We start from the raw sequence: 21,516 nt of genomic DNA on the forward strand, positions 1-21,516 counted from the left end.
TAAAACATAAAAAGTACAATTCATACTAAAAGTGATATTTTCACATATATTTAGAATGAGGTAGTCAATAAACTATTAAAGGACAATAAAACTGAAAACATGCCTATTAGTAAGAGAATATTCTAGTTCAAGAATCATCTAGCCAACAGATGGTCAGGTTACTCTTCCGGATCCAACATATACAATCAGTCACATTTGCCCTTTCATATAAAAATTGGGACAGGTTGAAGAGGACAGAGTCGAGGGCCAGCAGCCAGGTAAGTCACTTTTCTTTATTTTTCTAGCAAAGCAAATGCTGCTCAAACACACTGCAGTGACACCCAGCCTTCCACCTGACTGGGGGAAGGAGACAAAGAGGATCACATTATTATATAATCCATGATGTGGTCAGCAGGGGTACGCTTCGAAAAGAGCCATCTACCCCTTTACAGTGGAACTTGAGTCACAAACACTCGCCTTCTCTCCTTGTAGTAGGATTTGTTCCACTCTAGTAATACGCAAAGAGGGGGAGAGGTAGAACTAACCTAATCTTTTAGAGGAGAGGATATTCCATTACCACCTAGTTCTGAATCAGTCCACTGAATAGACCTTTGGTTAAATCTGGTAAGTCTAATTGATGCCCCTCATTTTCGCCTCTTTGCGAGCTTAAAATTCCCTGGGCCCTTTTGTGTTTTTTCCTAGACGTCATGGATGCTTTCCATAGTTATTAGACTTTGGGAGTTTGTAGCTAGTCTCCTGCTGTTTGAAAGCACAGGTGTACCAGGGAAACCTGTTTCTTGCATGACCTTGTAAAGCTCTCGTCTGAGGACACAAGCGTCCCTCTCTTACTTTACTTTAGCATCACCTGATGCAAAGGTCATGAAGAAGGCCTTTGCAATAAGATGTTTTTGTCACAAAAACGTTTGGTGGTACAACAAACCAATGATCAATCATTTAATGCACTGATGCAGTGAAAGAACATAGGTCACTAGTAAACATATGTTATTTGAGGCTGGCAATGAAGAGACGGGTGAAGGAATCCGTGCACATTTATCAATTCAGTTCTCTGGAAAATCTGAACACGAGTCTGAAAGGGCTGTGACAACCTATGTGCATATTGCTAAATTCTTTGTACAGCAGTTATGTTAGCAAATCATATTCCCCGTAGACATTATAAAGGAATGCAGTCATGAACTAATTATTTGAATTGCAAATGAAAATCAAAAGAAAAATGCACAAGAGAAAATTTAGTTTTGTCTTGGTAAGTGCCCCTTACATAAGTAAAAAAACAAACCGAAAAATCTTTACTTTTTGCTGCTTTGCTTTTAACCTCTTTCCAGGTGCGGCTCCTTCGTTTGAGCGGAGGAGCGTCGCCCCACAAACAACAGCCCCAGGCCAGAGCTTGAGAAATAAAATGGAAATAACGTTTATTTATTACCATTTTATTTTTCAGCAATCGATTCGTCCCAAACTAAGTGTCAGGATGGGCGAGGCCATTGCTGCTGAGTGGCAGAAGGGAGCTTTATGCTCTCAAGTTTAAAATGTGCATGTCTTTTAGGCCCACGGCCAGCCATGCATGCACATTTTAAACCCATTCTAACCCACATTTTAAACCTCTCAAACCCAGCTGTCTTGAGACTGCTGGATCAGAGAAAGCAAAGCCCTCAGGTGCTCTTGTGAGCGCTGATAAAGGCTGCCCCCACCAATACTAGTGCTGCTCTTATGCTGCATGAGAGCAGCACCAGGATTGGTTTGGAAGGCCGGAGCCTGCCTGAGGACGTCACGCTCTTAGAAAAGAGAAGTGCCTTTCATTTTTTTATGTTCCCTCTCCCCACCCCACCACTCTCGGGACATGGCTGTGCCATTGTTAGTACCTCCCTAATTCCACAGTACTGCTTTATTACCTTAAAAATTCATTTGATTTCTAGCTGAGTCAAAGATCCACAGAGAAGAGGTGGGAGCCCGGAAACATCTGGGGAATATGTATTGCTCCAAAGGAATACCAACTCCAAACAATTTTCTATTACAAAAACATCAGCATGGAAGATAATTCTGATAGCGTATGGAGGTCACCAGTTTTTTAATGTGCTCGGTGATTTGTTATGGCTTTTCTTTTACAACAAAATAAAACAAGAATATGAAGGAACTGAATTGAGAAAGGGATTCAAGTTGAACCGATAATAGTATCGCTTCCAGTAAACACCACCAGTGCGTTGCTGATAACATTATATTTTGTTGAAGATACAAGTAGCTGGATTGAGTTTAAAAGAAAGATCTCTAAATTTTTAATAATATGATGTCCGTGTCCATTATTTTCTCCAGAACCCACATTACTCCATCAGACTGTCTTACATCATTAAAATAGAATTCTCCCTACTTCCATCCATCGATTCATGCAGCTTTCTTCACCTCATACATCTACCATCAATATAATCAAATCTGAAAATGCCACCATAATATTCTCCTCCATGCATCACAACTGTTATCATTTAACCTGGGGCAAGGAAATCCGTTTATCGGCATTCATGTAATATATTTTTTATTCAACATTTTCTTCCTTTTCCAAAAACCTAGCACGCCATTTAAAAAGTCATAAAAATCCAACCTATCACTATAGGAGATTCTTGTATCCTCCTAATAATTCAATCGAATCTCAATAGCAAACTACGCCACATTTCACCTGAAGACAAGAACAAGGATTGGTCACATACTTAATTGCCATTTTTTAAACATTTATTTCAGTTGTTATATATTATCAACCATTTCAGTCCTACTGTTGTACTAATGTCAGTCTCACAGAACAAAGAACGGTCAGAAGTACAATATATGGAATAGCTGTGAAAATAAATACAATATAATAAAATCCATTATTAGGTTTAGTCTTCTTCATAAACATCTTATTGACGTATGTATTATTTTATGTGACATGTTAAATCCCTCTTCTTGCATTACCCACATCAATACACAAAGGAATTTTATATTATTTGTAATGAATCAAAAGAGCCTCCAACCGTCTTCTCAATCCTTCAATTGTGATTTAAGAATACTTTATGAGTTATTGCAAAGCATCAGAGGAATGCACATGATAGAGCGATGTTCTCCTACTACTACAAAATAATGTTTAAGAGGAACACAAATAAAGACTAGGATAAAATATGGCACAGATTACCATTTGAAAATTCAAAGACACATTCTGCTGGTCCCTTGCTTTTGCTAATAAAAAATGAAAGACAGGCCATGGTCAAGTACTGCAAGATGGTGGACGTGTGATCCCTACGCTCTCGACACAGCCCTGTTTTTATAAGCCCCGTCCCCGTGGCAGCGGATTTTTCTACTTCAATTCTGCCCCGAGTCGGAGAGTGCCTATTGGACCGCTGATAGGCTCATCAACACGCTGGATAAGACATTGCTGGTAAACAGCACACTGGCATGTGCTGTAGGTGCGACACAGCTCCGGACTACATGGCCGGGCCTGCTGACAGCTGATGCCTGTCAGCAGTGTATAGAGAAGTCACAAGGAATCCCTTAGCCTGGGTGTGTATGGGAGCTGCGTATTGTACTCGGGACCAAGTACAAACATCTCTGGCCCTCCTTCACTGGAGCCCTTTTTGGCTGGGGTAAGCTCGGCGGGGATAGGTAGGTAGATTCTTACCTGTGGCACTCTGCTTTGTCCCTTGTTCAGGGTGGGGCCTGCCTCTTCCTGGCTTGCATTCGAGGATCTTGTCATTGACTCAGCCACGGCTCCAGGGACTGACTGGGATTTCTGGTCTGGGTGCGAGTAATGTCCTGGGTCTGTAAGTTTCAAACTGGTATTGGGTCCGCAGGCTTCGGAACTTTGTGTGGCGGTGAGTGGGGGTTCCAACCCACTTGCTCCCCCCTTTCAAGGGCCCACTCCTGGCATTGTGTCCTTCCCACATGAACTCTCTCCATCAAGACTGCTGCGGATAGACCCCTCACTCACCAAGGTGGTTAACCTTTGAAACTGTATTGTTTGATAGACGTGGATTACCCACTATAGTTGCTAAAGCCTGCGCTCTTGTCTGGGACCAACAGGCTTCCAGATGGCCTCTGGCCTCATATATATCATGACTGTGAGTGGGAGCAAGAAGGACTCCAACATCAAGGTCTTCGCCCAACAGTCCTCCCAACACAAATCAAAAGATGAGGACACTCCATTATTTGAATCAGGAGGACCTATGGACTCCCAGGTGGATCTGTCACAGCCAATCCCCAAAGATGTGTTCCTTCAATCTTCTAGGAACTTCAAAACGACATCAAAGGAGTTAAAGCCAACCTCCACAAAGTTCTCTGTGCCCTTCAGCACAGCATCAATGATACTAGGGAAAGGGTAGTCCAGACTGAAACCTCCATTGATAAACTCAACGAAGAGGGGATAGCCCTGTAACAATGCACCTTCCAACTTGAACATCAATATATCCGCCTGCAAGAGAAGTGCGAAGACCTTGAAAACTTGCAGCAACAACATTCTTATTAGAGAATCCTCACACGGTTTTGGAAGCTGACCTTCTCAAATATCTCTCAGACCTCATTGAACCTATCCTTGGGAGATGAAGGGGTTACCCTATAAACATGGACAGAGGCCACAGAGTTATCCCTCTCCAAGGAGCTGGGAAGCATATGCCAGATGTTCTTACCCGTATCCATCTTGTCAAAGCCAAGAATGCGATTATGACTACAGAGAGGCAAGGTGGCCCCCATCTCCTTCAATGGGGTACAGCTTCTCCTTTTCCAAGACCTTTCAGCTGCATACTTGCTCAGCGCGCAGCTTTAAACCATTTACAGATTTTCTGGTCACCCATGAAGCTAAATATCGCTGGGCACACTCTTTCCACGTCGTGTTTTTATTAAATTGCCTCACTCACATTACGGCCTCACTCAGGGAAGCAAGGCAAATCTTGGGTCTAACTGTGGAGTATGAGACCTCAGAGATGCAAGGGGCACAGAAGCCCTCGGGATTCAGGTGGCACACGGTCTAGGATGGCCAGGTTGGTACTGTACCCCAGCCCCTCAGAAATCGAGACCAGTAAGGTCCAGCTCTGGGAACACCTGCATCCCTCAGCAGATGACAACTCTAAGGACAATGAATAATGGTCTGGCCCAAGAGGTGTTCTCTTCTAATCAAACTTTTGATATTTTATGGCATTTTTTCCTTTGATGTTTCTTATGTTTTCTTGTTCTTTATTTTTGAGTGTTGGGAAGAGTGGAGGGAGGGTATGCACCATGATTCATCCGTTACAAAAGCTACAGGCCTGGCCCGGGGTGGGGAGGTATAAATACCTGTTAATGGCTGCTAGTCCTGCAATGCTAAAGGTTGTGGCCTATAACGTTTGAGGTCTCAAAAATCCCTCCAACCCACTGGGTATTTTGTAAGACCTTCACTCAATGGAGACGGTCAAAAAACATCAGCCTTCCACGGACATGGATAAGTCAAATCGTGAAATCAGTGTAGAATCAAGCAGAGTAAGGACTCTCAATGACTGAAGGCAGGTCTAGCCCTTGAAGTCCAAGTTCACATAGGTTATAACTGCATGCCACAAGTTAAGAAAGTGTGGATTTATCATCAAGGTCAGAGGCCAGCTTCTCTTGAAACAAAAGTGCAGAACCTTATGAAGCCAAAGACCATAGGTGAGCATAATGGGCTTCCCTATAAGTAAAGCGTGATGTGTTAAGCTGCCAATAAGAGATCAAAAACCTACTTTCCACCCATCGAGCGGAGTGGATAGAAACCCTCTGATGGTCTGCCAAGCAGGGACTGCTCAGGGAGTTTATCAATATCTTGCCCTTGGATCTGGGAGATGGCAAGGAATATTATATCCCAGAAATCCCTCAAAAGATGGCAACACCAAATAATGTGTAGGAGGATACCCGAATCCCGACAGCCCTGCCAGTAAGAGTCAGTTCAGTAGAGACCAGTGGCGCAAGCTGGGCTACGGTGAGGTGCAACTGAAATAGCAGTTTATACAGGATCGTCGTGCCTTGAGTGTAGCGTGCAACTCTATTACTATCAAGGAAGATCTCCTGCCATTGCTTGCAATCCATTTAGATTTTAAGTTTGGTTTCCCACTGCAATTGAAAAAGGGCTTTACATGTATGCGTTGGGGTGTTGAAGAGGGAGTATATTTGAGAGACCAGGTGCTTAGTCAAAGTAAAGCCAGTCTTACTATTGGATTGCGAGACCCAATTCCTGATTTGAAGATGGTGGAAGCGTTCAGACTCAGGTACTCCATATTTGTGCTCAATGTCCTCAAAGGACTTCAAAGCACAGACTATATTAAAATCTCAGAGGCGAAAACAGTCACTGGATCTCCAGATTTGAAAGTAACGGGTAGGCATACCAGGCGTAAAGTCTGTATTGTCGACAATGGGCGTGAGTGAGGAGTGAATAAAAGTGAGACTTGCTTTTTGCATGCAACATAATTTCACACAGCAAGCGTAAGGCTGGTAATGGGGATAATAGTCAACCTCTCATACTTATGGTGACCCGAGGTACTTCCCCGATAGGTCTGGCCTCCAAGTTTTTGTCAAAATAACACCATTGTTAATCTGTTTCTCCCATTATTCATTCAATCAAGTATCATAGTTGTGTGTACTGTTAATAAAGAGCGAGAGTTGAAATTACTAACCCCCCCTTCGAGGGACATTGCATTATGATCTTGGTGATTGGCCACCTGCTCATATGTAGTTCATACAGATTACCTACAGAAATGAGATGTCATCTGTCCGAAGAAGAAGGGGCATGTCTTGAAATAAGTACAGAATATGAGGAAGCAAGGTCATTTTAAGTACCAAGATGCACTCCACCCAGGAAATAGAGTGGTTCCTCCGTGCAGTTAACAAAGACTTGCCCCATTCACGAGGAGATCTAAATTAGTCCTTGTGCATATTTGAAGGTTGGGTGTCACTTGAACAACAAAGTACCTAATGGATTTGGTGGACCAGCCAAATGGGGCAGAAGAGTTTAGCGATAGTCAAATCATTGTCTCCCACAAGTACCAAACCACTCTAACTAGGTCATATGGATCTGGAGGCCAGCCACCCCCTCAGACTCCTCCAGTAGGAGATATTGTTTGGGCTCAGTGACGGTAAGGAGAAGGTCGTTAGTGAATGCAGACACCTTGAAGGAGGCTGCTGTAGAAGGAAATACCATGAATTTGTGAGTGGCCTCTAATCTTCTGTAAAAGGGATTCCAAATAAAGGTCAAAAAGGAGTGGGGATATGGGACGGGTCTGGCGAGTACCTCTATTAATAGAAATGGGGCACAAAGCCTTGCCATTATCTCTGATCTTAGCTGTAGGGAAGGCATAAAGAGCAGTGATCCAGCCATGGAAGCTGACACCCAGCCAAGCTTCTGCAGGACTTCAAAGAGCATACACTTGTCAAACTTATTAAACGCTTTATCAACATAGAGTGATAGGAGGACTGTCGCTCTACCCCTTTTCTTGGCAAAATCAAGCAGGTGCAGGGCCTGTTTAGTTTTGCCGCTGGTAGCTCTGTTAAGGGTGAAACCGCCCTTGGAAATAGATCAGGTCAGGAAATCCTTCCCAATTTATTGACTAGTACTTTAGTAAGAAGATTACCGTACACATTAAGCAGAGAGATTGAATGATCAGAAGGAAAGAGTGGCGGATACTTGCCCGAGTTGAGGATCAATGCAATAGAAGCCTCAGTCATGCTATTGGTAGCAACTCTACTGGCAGATACATTGTTAAAAAGGGCAATGAAGATCAGAAGGAATTGAGGGGTGAATGTTTTGCAAAAGAGGACAGTGAACCTATCCGGTCGCGAGGCTTTAGAGGGCATAAGTTATTTAATTGCTCCCAATACCTCAGCGGCAGTGATGGCTTTATCCAGTTCTAACGCAAACGTAGAAGATAGGAGAGGGAAAGTAAATGAATCTAAATAAGTGTGCAGCGAGGCTCTAGGAGTATGATGTGCCATGTACAGTGATTGATAAAAGGAATTAAAGGCCTGTAGTTCACCTTCCGTAATGTTGTATGTGGTGCCATTGTCATCCTTGATCTCACCAATAAATCTCAAAGCCTGAAAAGCCGTTAGTTTATGCACTAACGTGGTGCTAGGTTTTTTGCCCCACATGCAAGCAGGCCCCTAAACTGGTGAAGTCTCCACCAATTATCAAGGGGCCCCTCAGCGAAGACCATCGTGATCTGTAATGTTTCCCTCAGAAATGACTGCTATCCGGAGTTGGGGGCAATCCAAAAGTCATTGGCCACAACCTATCTGCAATTTAATTTTTTATCCAATTTGTGGTTGCATACAGTGAACTGAGTGATGTAGCAATAAGGATAGACACTCCTACTTTTTCGCAGTATAAAGAGGCGTATTATTGGTGGGGAAATAACGGGCAAAATGTTGGTGGATATTTGCAGTCAAAAGACAGCAGTATGTACAGGGATTATCCCGTGCGGAAGATGTGTGGGACTTGTTAAATGGTGGCCGCATCTACCAAAAGTTATGTTGGCTCACTTTTGTTTGCTTCACTAAAAGAAAGCACAACAAAAACTATTGGTTCTTTAAAAAGTAATCTGTGTGAGGGTGTGGCCAAGCTGGGCATGGAGGAGGAGGAGGAGGCAGATTCCTCCAGCCTTCGCTCCACTTCGGCCTTATCTAAACTCAAAGCATCCCCAATCGGAGTGTATGAGTCCCTTTTGTCCAAACTTTCGGTCACAGGCGTGCCTCTGCTCATTTCGTTGACCCTGGAGTGGTGTGCCCAAGAAATAAACCAGCGAGTTCATAAGTAGCTGGGCAGGATTGGGAGAAGCAGGGATCCATATAGCATCCCATGTGCAGCCTTAGCCACGCCGTAATTCCAGCTACAACTTGAGTGGGGAGAGAACTGCAGGAAAATCAGGAGTGCTTAGTCTGAGAGCGTTAAACTCTAGCACCTGTGACAGTGCAACTGATTGGCTACCATGAAGCTGTGGGCCTAATAGGTGACTCTCCAGGGCATCTTGCTCGATGTAAGACAAGAATGCATGCCCGAAAAGTTCTTCAATTTTGTGCTCGCTTTTTTTTTACATGGACCAGATAGGCCGGGTGCACCATTTCTCCTATACTTTTATTCCAAGTGGCCTGACTATCCTATGTACATTTGCAGCTGGCCTCCTGTCACACGGCATGCATCCCCCCCCCCTCCGAGGCAACATTTCGGCTGTACCCTCAGCCTCCACTAAAACTGATGAATATGCCGCCACACTCCAGTCGGGGAATACAATAGGGGAGCCCGGTGGGAACTAAGGCTTCTGGCTTAGACTCTGGGAGGGTCATATTATGCCCTCAAGAATGTGCCCCACAGGGGGGAGGAGCTACGTCAGCAAACAAGATGGCTGCTTAGGCTCCCGGCTCCGCCGACCTCCGTAACCCGCCGCGATATCCTGTACATTATCCTGACTTTACGCCTGGTCTCTGTGTGCATGAACTGTTCCCCACTCCGATGGTGAAATCCGGAAACTTTTATCGGCTTGTTGGATGAAGTTCTGTCGTGTTGAAGTTTGAGGCCTGCTCCAGCGGTGAAGCCGGGGCCTCGAGTACTTTCACAGCCGGGCTGCAGTGCAACAACATCGGCCAGAAGAACCAGGCTGGGTCCGGTCAACCGGAGTGGAGGCTTTGTTTAAGCCCGAATTTGGCGGCGACCGTCTCTATTGCTCGTTATTGATGGAGGAGTGATTCTGCTTATTGCTGGCTGTGAGTGGGGGTTCACGTCCCGCGGGCCCGGTATCGGGGCCACCCGGGTTCGTGGTTCGGGGCCTCTGGCCTGCGGCCTTAACGGTATGAACCGTGGCTGCGAGCAAGGACCGGTCACCCTCCGCATCTGCACGTTCGCGATCCTGTTTGTCCCCCCTGAGGATGCTGGAGTCACCCGGGGAGGTGATTGGGATTGATATCGGGCATGAGACCGTGGATCGAACGATGCATGAGCCATCGCTGAGGTCAGTACTGGCGGAAATTTGGGCGTTTCGCTCACAGGTGGATATCTTATTGAGCAAATTGGACTCGCGCCTATCTGAGATGCTCCTGGTAGAACCGGACCCGGCATTACGGTTGAAACAGGAGTCTGCAGCCATTCAAACCGTGGCCATTTTGACTCCGTGCGAGAGCCCGGTGAGGAAACAAGCATTGGAACCATCGGATGGTGCCCTGGGAGACGGTGTTCCCGAGGATGTCATGGTATCACCGAACCTTCCCCCACTATCGGCTCTGGAGATATCAAGGGGCGTTCCCCTCCCGGAGACTTCTGTTTGTGACTTTCCTTTCACTTTGTGGTCGTCTTCTCTTTTCTTGGTGACTCTACGACTCCTGTGCAGGATACATTGGGACTGTTCATCCAGGAGAGAGAGTTCTTCAGCGTCTAAAGTTCCTGTGGACCCACTGCCTGCGAGTCGCCATGGATTGATTTTTGATGACTCTTTTCTCCTTTATTACCTCTTTGTGTGCCTTTGGGTCTCGATGGGAGGGGTTCGTGTTCTTGTTCGGAAGGGCCTCGGTTAAGATTGACTAGGTCGGGAAGGGTTGGAGTGGCTTTCACAAGTGTTCGACCTGTAACTGTTTGCTCTAAGAGGCTGGGCGGTGTTTTCCGGTACCCTCTACTCTCTTCTATAGTGTTCTCATAAGTGTTCTTTTATTGATAGGGGTTGGCTGTATTTGGCGGGGGGTCTAAAGGGGCTGGGAGCCCAAATGTCTATGCCCTCCTCCATTCTTTTTTCCTTCCTTTAGGGTTTTAGTTAATAGGGGCGACAGGCCCGCTGCTAGTGGGGTTAGGCTGTAACCATCTGCAGGGGTGCAGGGTGGGGGGCTGGACGGGTTTTTTTTTATTTTGCCTTTTTTATTTTCTATGGCCTTTCTTTTCCTTCTCTTTCTTTCTTAAGGATCAGTATAGCTACGAATCATTCGGACTTTTATTGTATGCTTGTATCTAGTGCTCATGCTTTTATGATATCCGATTTCCGGGTGGGCAGGCTCCGAGAATTGGCGCAACATGGAATGTATATTGTGTGTTCATTTGCATCGATCTGTATGCTTTGGCGCCGATTCTCCATCACAGTGGTTATTATATGTCTATCCTGTTTCTTACCCTGTCCACCGCATTATCTGGTTTGAGTGTATGGCACCTGATCCTCTCTCATATAATATAAAACGAAACCTCTGACTCATTTTGAAACTTAGTTGTGCATTCTTATACCAGTTTTGTCCTGAATCGCTGCCGAACCTCTGGGTTGTCGGCTGATGAGCTGTGTAGTACTGTAATATCAGTGTTTTAAATTTATCTAGCGGCCGGCCCCCGCGGTTGTAGGCCCATGCTTGTATTTTCTTGAATGCTACAATAAAGGTTTAAAAAAAAAAATAAAAAAAGAATGCGCCCCACATTGGCTCATAAGTAGTGGGCTCCATGTAACACACACCAATAGCGGCTCCATGACACTATCAAGGCAGAGCTGTACTGGAAGTCATTACATGAACAGAGAGCCCTTGCATATACAAAGCCCAGCCGACCTAGGAGTCCTTCTCCACTCCTCAGCCACAAGTCACCCAATTGGTTCCTCTCCATCAATGAGAAGTACAGCCAGTCTGAGATCCTCTTGCGGGATCTGTTTGGTCACGCTGTTAAATCCCCTAGAAGCACTGAAATGGTCTCCATCACAAAGAAATTCAAAGCCCTTACATGAAGTTCGAAAAGATGGTACCAATCTGGGTAATAAAGTAGATGATCTTAAGTGATCAGCAGATGCCCGTTCAAAGGATCAGGAGATGCTCTGGAGCAGGATTCGAACTATAAAGGACCAACATGTTGAACTATAATGAAAGCAAGATGACCTGCAAAAGAGATGCAGTTGCAACAATATCCACATTGGAGGGATCCTATGGGTACGTAAGGCAATGACATCATGACCTTCACTAGAGAATTGCTCCAGGCCATCAGAGATAAATCTAAAGCTCCGCCTCTTTTGCTAGACTAGGCGCACAGGACTATATGCCACTCAAACTGAGTGGAGGATGCCCTAATGTTCTTACCTGCGTTCACTTCGTTGAAGACAAAGTCATAATTCGAATTGGCAGAGGAAAAGCAGAACTTTTTTCAGAGGCTCCACTATTGAACTATTCCAAGATTTGTCACTCATCACACTCAAGAAACACTGGAATTACTGACCCATTACTGACTATCTCAGAAAGTACAAAGTGAAATTCCAATGGTGGCACTCTTTCAGCCTAATCTTTCAGTTGAAAGGTAAAACTCTGATCCCTTTCTGAGGCAAAGACACTGCTGGGGTTGCCTCAGGAGAGGACGCTAGGGACAATGCCCAGGGTCTGCTGTCAGAACACAAGGAATTTTGTCCGAAAGGCAAACAGTGTGACACCATCCTAGGCCATACAGGGACACACAAAGATTGCTTGAAGAAGCAAAGGCAGACGTTATCTCACACCTGCAGAACATGAAGAAACAATCTCCACAACATTCTCAATATCCAAAAGCAGAGAGGCACGCAGACTCCTAGATACACACTACCAGGTTTGCCAAGCCAATTCCGCATGGAGCAGCGTTTCTTTATTAACTAATCTCTATGACGACGTTCAAGAAGCCTATATGCATGGTCTCTCCTCCACCTGCCAATATCCTCACCTATGATTGTCGCCACTCTTGCTGGTTCACTTGGGACAAGCTCCTACTTACCATGGAAGGGGATTTTAGGCTTGGCCCTCTGGGCCCCTGGGTTGTTTTACTAATCTTATTTTGCTTCATTAGTACGCCTGGAGTTTATCTCGGGAGGAGAGAAGGGGGTAGGGGGTGGGTGGTGGGTGGCGCACTGGAAGATTTGACACGCCTAAAATCAACACATACTAAGCCACATGCCATTAACCTCATCTATACACAATAATGGATGCTACACGCTCAATCAAACTCCTTTTGTTTAATGTAGGTGGGCTTACCTCTTCAAATAAACAACAACAGATTTGGAGGTACTTCTTGCATCATAACTCTAATATCATCTTTCTACAAGAAACACATTTGCATAAAAAATAAATACTGGGTATTCCTCTATGAGCAAAAAGGCAGGCAGCATCATACTTTGATTGCGCCATATAGATCAAAACCGGCAGCCAGTAGCTAGAGATGAAGCCCATCTTATATTCAAGATCCAGAGAACTGGAACATGCTGACGATGCTAAATCTCGATGCGCCAAATGTTGCACAAAGGCTCCTTTCTACGTACCCTACTGGCCTACTGAAAGAGCAATTGAGAGACACCTAAGGGGATATTATTGTGTGTGGAGATTTTATTTGTCCCACGACCCAATCACCAAAACACATATCAAAGCGATAAGGGCAATGTCAGCACTCCTTAAAAAGGAGATCAGTGGACTGGGCCTAGTTGATGCTTGGCGTCACACCCAGAGCGCCGAGATTATTTAATTGCTCATCCATTCCTCAGGTTATAGAATTGATTATGTTTATAAAACACTTGCTTCTGCATTAGCAGAAAATCTGAAATTTCTATCTCAGCCCATGTGCATCTGGAACACACTTGGTGGCATGGGCACTAGATAACCGGAAGACCTCCATGCTGGCGACTGAAACCACACATTCTGAGGAACCCAGTAATCATGGCAACTACTGAGACCGTTAGTAAGGATTATTTGGTACATAATTTGCAACTGGATATAATACTTTTAACCCTCTGGGATGTTTTTATACCTACTGTCAGTGGCTCCATCGTTACGATTGAGATAGAGAGGGCCAGATACGCACGCCTTCTTGAGAAAAACCTCACGTCTGCAATCAGGGTTCATGAACAGTTGAACAAACAATTCCCTTCCAAACAGAATCAAAGAAAACTGGATATCTTAAGGGGTGAAATTAAATAGCACAGATTGATGGTGGAAAATCACTGCTAGCTCTGAGACCGTGCTTTTATGACAAGGGAGGTAAGGTAAGCACATTTCTATCGTTTAAAATTTGTCCACACAGACCCAAAACATACATTAGGTTAAAACCCATGTTGATACCGGAACAATAAAAGAGACAGCGAAACAACAGGCTTTCCTTGACTTCTACCAATCTCTTTAAAGGTGGAAAGACAAAGGCTCTACTGATATCCAAGCTAACCAGCAAAATCGTGATTGGACACCTATCCCCCCCCCCCCCCCCCCCCCCCCCCCCAGGGAACTGCTGGAAGCCGTTATAGAACCTGAAGAAACTCACAAAGCTCTTAAGTGTATGCCATTGAGTGAATCCAGGGAACAGACGGTCTCCCGGTGGACTTCTATAAAGCGTTCTTCTCACTTTTAAAGGAACTGCTGACTGCACTGTTTAATTCCTTTATCCAAAGCACAAGCCTAAAGCCATCTATGTGCAAAGCTACGAGTAAAAGCCCCAACTAACTGTGCATCCTTCTGCTCCACTGCCCTACTAAAAACCAACGCTAAACTCTTCATAAAAATTCTAGAGCCTCCTACCGGACTTGATAGACCCTGACAAGGTGGGCTTTATTTGTAACCACCAAGGAGGAGGTAACCTCAGGAAACTTGTACACTTGGTCAAAAAAACTAAAAGACGTCATATACCTACTCTGCTTCTTCCTTTGGACGCTTATGAGGCCTTTGATCAGGTTAGTTGGGAATTTCTAAGGGCAGTCCAATACAACTCGGCCCAGTGATTATTGATAAAATCATGGTAGAACACTCATTCCCTATAGCAATAATCAGGCTTAATGGCCAATGCATGGCCCCCATAAAACTCGAGAGAAGCACGAGAGAAGCACTAGGCAGATGTGTCCTGTTTCCCTTCTCCTTTTCCACTTTGGTAGTAGAGCCCTTTGCCATACGATTAGAAAATCATAAAAAGTAGCAGCGATCCCATTCAGAGTGTACCCAGTAGGTGGATCTTTCTGCTGATAAATCATAAAATGTCACCTTGTTGGGAACCATTAATTCACAGTGTATCTACACTGATTTTATTTCTGTTTTACACCACCTGTACTTGAAAGTACTCCACCTCTTTGACTAAGGTGGTAGGGGATCCTGCAACATGGGGGCCATTGTCTTCCATTTCTCCCTTTGAGCCACTACACACTAGAAAGACCAGAGCCCATCAAGCAATGACCTCCTGGCAATCTCCCGGGCTGAGTCCTTGGCTCCGAGCCTCATATCTCCCGATTGTTGGGCTCTCATATTCCGCTTGGCTCTGAGACCCCAGGTTATCCCTGCCTTTAAGCAAACTGTTTCCCCCCAAAATGGACTACCTCCAAGTGGTTGGAAGGGAGGAGGGTAGTTTCCCATTTTGCTGCACTCCTCGAATATGGTTTGATGCTTGTTTTGTGCTACTGCTTGGGATAAGGTGGGATAGTCAAAGACTTTAATGCTCTACTCTCATGCTCTGTCTGGCTGCTTCTGATTTTGTCACGCGTTCACCCTTAACTGATGATAAAGCAGTCTTTTCCTTTTTATATTTCTGAAAATGTTCAATAAAAAGATTTGCAACGAAAAATAAAAATGTTCCTGCTGCTTTAATTTATGTCATGCCACTTTCTAATCTAATGCGCAAGCTACTGGCAGATTGATTACATTATTTTGCATTCTCAGCATCTGTTCAAGCTCAATGGGGGTTATATATGAAATCTACAAGCCAGTGCTACTTTTGTAGTGGATCCTTCATATTATGGTATTTATTCCTTTAGGATGACATGGGACAAATAAACAGTAATTTCTTGAATTTTTTTTATTAGAACTACAAACCATAATATGAATACAGTACACTAATACATTTACCATTACCTTTTCTTAATGACATTAAAGGATAAGTTAGAAATACTAAGGTAGCACCATACACATCTTCAGCAGGGACACAGCAACACAGTTTGCGGTGCTTTAGTGTGATTTGAAATGTGTGGTAGTCATGAAGGGTAACAATAAATAATCTGGATTTGCAAAACAAGATTTAATAAAGCTGCAGGTGGGCAGAGTTAAAGATCCAGCCAAGATTTTGGATGGACCCCAATACCCACATTGCTCCCATTTGAGTTAAATTACAAAAAGAACAGATTGAATTCCAGCAATATTATTTCAGCCTAACTTCCGAACAATTTACAAAAAATGGCCACAGTAATAAATAAATATATCAATTTGCGTCCGTCTAGGTAGATGCATTACATTTGATACAGAAATCACAGCAAATAGCTCTATAGGACTAAAGAAATTACCCACGGTTGGTAAAATTATTTCAGTGGCAAACATTCGGTTATTTCAAAAGTTGGACTGAAAAGGGCCTGTCTAATAATAGAATACATAACAAACTAGTGTCACACCTTACCTGAGTAAGGGATGAAAGATGATTGTGATATTTCTGGCACCAGGCTTGCAGACAAACTTTGCTCCACCACCTTCAATTAAGTTATCATCAGGGCCTCCTACGGACAAAAAGAAAATTTTCTTCAGATCAGTATACAAACAAAACACTACCACTGCCATTAAAACAGGTCGCCATGCACAGATGATGATGGAGCAACAGCACAGTGTGCAAACTGTTGCAATGTAACACTCAGCTGCTGGATCTTTTTGAGAAAGGGATACTAACCAAGTGATGGCTCGGCTCTCTTATAGTGAACAGCACGCCCCACATCAAAAGAAATCTGAAGGCGGTGGTGTGATCCACGGTGGATCAAAGACACAAATACCTCAAATAAACCTTTAAATGCACATTATTCAAGCCTGGAGGAATAAGACACCTCCTTGTGAGCTGTAGATTTGTTACCGAGTCTGGTCTTCTCAGAATAACAAAGGTTACGGACTTAGGCTGGGTGCTTTAATTAGAGACCTATGTTGCCAGTAAAACTCCTTCAAGATTATTAAATTACACATGCCACTGGCTGAGAACAATTACTATCACCGAGATCAAGTTAGCTTTTCATCCATTTCATGTTTAACCGAACTGACCCCAGTCGGATATTCAAAGGCCTTGTTTTCCCCCTGCCAGAAAATTGTAGGACAGCAACAACCTTCTCAAGTACATACTTAAATCAAGTCTATATGCTGGAAGATACTAAGGTATGTCACGAACAGACAATCCTGACTTCTTTATCGAGGGAATACTCTGCATATGAGCTTCTAGTCCGCAAGATTTTCAGCACACTGGATATATTGTATTACCACAGGATAATCCGCTCCTAAGAGGATAATAGTGTCTTTTTTGTGGTCCTGGAAAGGACCTAGGGCCACAAATGCAGTCCCTCTCCCTACCCTCCTATTTGATCCTCTAAAAAATGTACCACAACTGCCCAAGTGGATAACACTCAGTCCAATATTGTCTCCTGTTACTGTGAACTACAATTTCCCTCCACTGACCTAACTCTGTAAAGCCATATCCCTCCACTGACCTCACCCTTTAAAACCTATACTATGAGTGAAAACCCAAGGTTGCTTGGACTACCATTGCCTCTGGGTTTATCTCAAAGACACTATACAGTTGTCAGATTAGCAACCCCTGGAATGACCTAATGCAATGATGGGTTTACCTCATAGACCCTATATATTGTGGTTCAATACTCGTTTTAGGCTAGGCATCCTCTCCTTTGGACTCACATCACATCTCACTACTGTGGGGCCGGTAGGGTGCAGCCTGGGGTCAACAATTGCCAACTGGGAGTGACATTTTAGAGCCTCTTGTTTAGTAATCCTCAATCCCCTTAGCTGGGCCCTTACTGTCAGAACCACCTATCGCATTGGAACAGATTTCTTAAAAAAGACTATCTTAACTTCTGGTAGTGGGTTTCCACTGCTCCAAAGTGACACACAAGATGTCGAATTCACAACATCTTGAAATCAAGAGGTAAAATAACCAGGCAGCTGAACTCCTGCATCACCAGAGTGAGAGACATGATGTCTGAATAATGAAATCTGAAATTCCAGAAGCAAATTAAATAATCCTGTAATCAAAGACATCCATCTGGAAAAAATCCTAGAAGAACCAGCTAGAAAACGTCTAGCCCGCCACAGACGTCAAGACTCTTCTCAATATCAACAATACCACAATGAGAACTGTGTCAAACACTATGCTCCACTGAAAATGTAACCCACCAAGTCAAAGCCCTCAGCACTCTGGGACACTCATAAATTTAAAGATAATCCTACTAACCAGGTATGGTGGGCTAGTGGACTAATGGACTCGCTGTAGGGGCCCGTGTTCAACCTCATGGTCACAGATTCAAATCCTGGTGGGTCCACTCAGCCTTTCATGCTTCTGAGGTCGATGAGTACCACTGAGTTGGGTAACTATAAACATCTGTTATTCAGTGCCAAGATAACCTTGGGTGAACGTGCACATTACAAATACACACGTTACGTTATGCTACTATCGAAAACAGGAAAAGAAATGGAGAAGATTAAAGTTCCTGGATGACCTCACTCACCTCAAAACATGCCATTCTAATAGACAATCCCACATCATCATAGCTAAAGAGTCCTACTACAAGACCACCACCACAGAGTTAACTAAAAGAAGCAAAGACCTCTTCAAGGTTGTCAAACACTGCAGCAATCATCGGCCAGGACCCATAGTCCTGCTTTAGTTGACAGATTTGATGCCGTTAACCTCTTTTTCAATGAGAATATCAACAATATAATATCCAACATCATAACCATTTCCGTGTTCACTCACTTCCAGCCATTTCTCATTGCCTCACCACCAACTGGACCTCCTACAATCCAGTCTCGCATACTGTACTCTCCAAAATCCTGAACTCACTCAAGGCAACCTCCCACAAAGCGGATACCCTTTTTTCCTCCATCATCAAACTGCTCCAAGGACAGGCCCTCACACCCATTCTACACATTGTTAATGCCTCTCTAAGCCAAGGACAATTACCATACGCCCTTAATACAGGTCAGATCCTTTTTATGCAAGACAAATGATCCGTGGGTGTAAGCCCACATCACAAACGTCCACCCTATTAAATGCCTTCCATTCATAAGGAAAAATTACTGAGAAAGCAGTCGCAACTAAACTCCAGGAGTACATGAACAAGAACAATATTTAACAGGACTACTAATCGCTCTTTAGACCATAATGTAACTTGGAGAGCCACTCTGAAAGTAACTGAAAATAACTCCTAGCGACTGGAGAAAACCTCTGCCACCTGATCCTGCTAGAACAGTCTAATATTTAGCTCCAATGACACTGTTAAAACACGTATGGGATTTTTAAACACTGTCTTAAAATAATTCACATTATATCTCATTAACCGGTGCCAAATCATGTAAAAAGGTTCCACAAGATCATGGACAAACCCCATCTTGTGCAGAGTAACCCAGGGTTCCATCATTTCTCCAATCATCTTTAATGTATACATGGAATCTCTTGGATCTATTCTTGCAGAAAGCGACATCAAGATCCATCCGTAAGCAGCAACCCAAATCTACCTAAAAATATTCTCTCTAATTGACAGAGAGGGAATCAAATCCTGTCCTGAACACATTCAATATTGGGTGTCAACTAACTTCCTGAAGTTAAACCTCAAAACGAATTAATTCCTTCTGCTTCCTAACTGCACCAAAGAAATCCCAGATTCAAACCTAGCTTCCCAACTTAACCCTAGCAGTTCTCACCCCTCAGCTGACAGACCATGCTAAATATCTGGAAATCACCCATGACACAGATGTCTCATTCGAACAACACATTGCTATGAAGACCAAGACAGCTTGGATCCAAATCTTCCTCTTGAAGAAAGGAAGCTGTTTCACCTGCACGATAACTTCAGAACTGTGGAAGCTTTAGTCTTCTTCCATCTGCACGGAAGTAATGCCCTGGTCAGCGGTCCTCCCGATACTACCCTAACACCCCTGGAAGGTATCCTCCAGGCAGTAGTATACTTCGCCAAGGAAAATTCCACCAGAACATACCCACATAAAAAAGACCTTGAAGGGCTCCACATTCCAAGCCTGAATAATCTTTAAGACAAGCTGCCTCATTTATAAAGCCCTCAACAAGAAAACCCCAGCCTACCTGTCAAACAAACTAGCAATGTCTGTGGGATAATGCGAGACCAGCAGCCAGGATATTCTAAGAATGTAGACAAAACACTGCAAGAAGGAAGAAAACAAAGGGCAAGGTTTTCTGTTCATACTTGCAGGATCAGGACCAACACCCTCATCAACATCATATCAGCACCAACTCTCCAACAATTCAGGAAATAGCTGAAGGCACACCTCTTCAAAGTGTATTATGCCGAACTGACAGTCCACACCTGACCTTCCCCCAATAACTAGATCTTCCTGTGGGCCATGCCCTTTGTTGGCCGCTCTTCTCCTCTCAAGCTATGTTCATGCACTACAAATACCAACACATACATACCCAGTCCTTAAATGACCTAGTAACTGAGCCACCAACACACCAGAAAAATTAACCAACACACACAGAACAAGGAAGAAGCATCATAATCACAAGTGACTCATATTAGGGGGCATTGTGACCACTAGAACTTTAAACAGCATTCAAATTCAAAAGAATAACACATGCACCAGGCAAAGACTGAAATAAACACACACAAGTACAAATCTCCGATTACAAGAATATATGGTTTTCAACAACTACCAACAGAATTATGTTGCATGCCATACTAAACTACAGATTACATCACAACGTACATGCTTGCTGGAACTTTACTCAAAACAATCTGTTCCAAATTGAGTCATCTTCACCCCACACAAACTGATATGGTCCTCTAGTATCCTATTCGGTCCGCCTATATGAACCTCCTTCTCTGCCTCGTCCTTCTACTCACCAAGCTTTTGCTCTCCCTCCACCGCCCACTCAGCACTCCACTTATGCCGTGTACCCCCTCCGCACCTCGCTTACTCCCATCTTCCCAAAAAAAAACAACTCCCTTCTCTGACAAGTAACAGCCATGTAATCAGATCGCCCTATATGCCACACTTATCTCACTCTCCTCCTCCTGTGTTACCCTAAATTACCCACCTTTACCCAGTCAACCCAATCACTCACCCACCCTCTACATCTATACACTTAACCCCCACTCAGTCAACCCAATCACTCACCCTCTACATCTATGCACTTAACCACCACCCTCCCCCTTGTCTTGTCCTAGCCCTAACTACATAGCCTTCTTCAAACAATATCACCACCATACTCGTTCCATTTTAAACCTTCTACTCCTACTAACAACACTCTTCCTTTCACTGCTATCTACTCAGACTTTCTCATGCCTCACGTGTTGCCTCCTTTAGGGCACTTAAGGATAGTTCAAACTCTAACTGGACCCTCTAAAACTCCATAATATCAATGATCATCAAAATAAAGAAGGCATCAACTACTCTTTCACCCACATTCACCCCACCCTCTCACTACTGCTCCACAAACTACCCTCTACTTCTCAAACCCTCTTCCACTTCATTGCAACTTGTGTTAGGCTCAACCTGCACAGCTGGACTTCTTGGGTGCAATCTTCAACACAAAATGACTCATCAAAATAACAACACGCTTTTCTAAAATCT

General features: G+C 44.0%; 1 protein-coding gene across 2 annotated transcripts in view; it reads right to left on the reverse strand.

Annotated features, from left to right (window-relative positions):
• Positions 1-21,516, reverse strand: part of EXOC4 (exocyst complex component 4) — a 1,827,849-nt gene that overhangs the window by 999,935 nt on the left and 806,398 nt on the right. For both annotated transcript variants that reach the window (XM_086918922.1, XM_086918920.1), the window contains exon 10: positions 16,322-16,418. In XM_086918922.1, the coding sequence (XP_086775048.1) occupies positions 16,322-16,418 (97 nt within the window). The remainder of the gene's footprint in view (positions 1-16,321; positions 16,419-21,516) is intronic.

This window comes from Lissotriton vulgaris, chromosome 1_1 (genome assembly GCF_964263255.1).
Source record: "Lissotriton vulgaris chromosome 1_1, aLisVul1.2, whole genome shotgun sequence".
Classification (NCBI taxonomy): Eukaryota; Metazoa; Chordata; class Amphibia; order Caudata; family Salamandridae; genus Lissotriton; species Lissotriton vulgaris.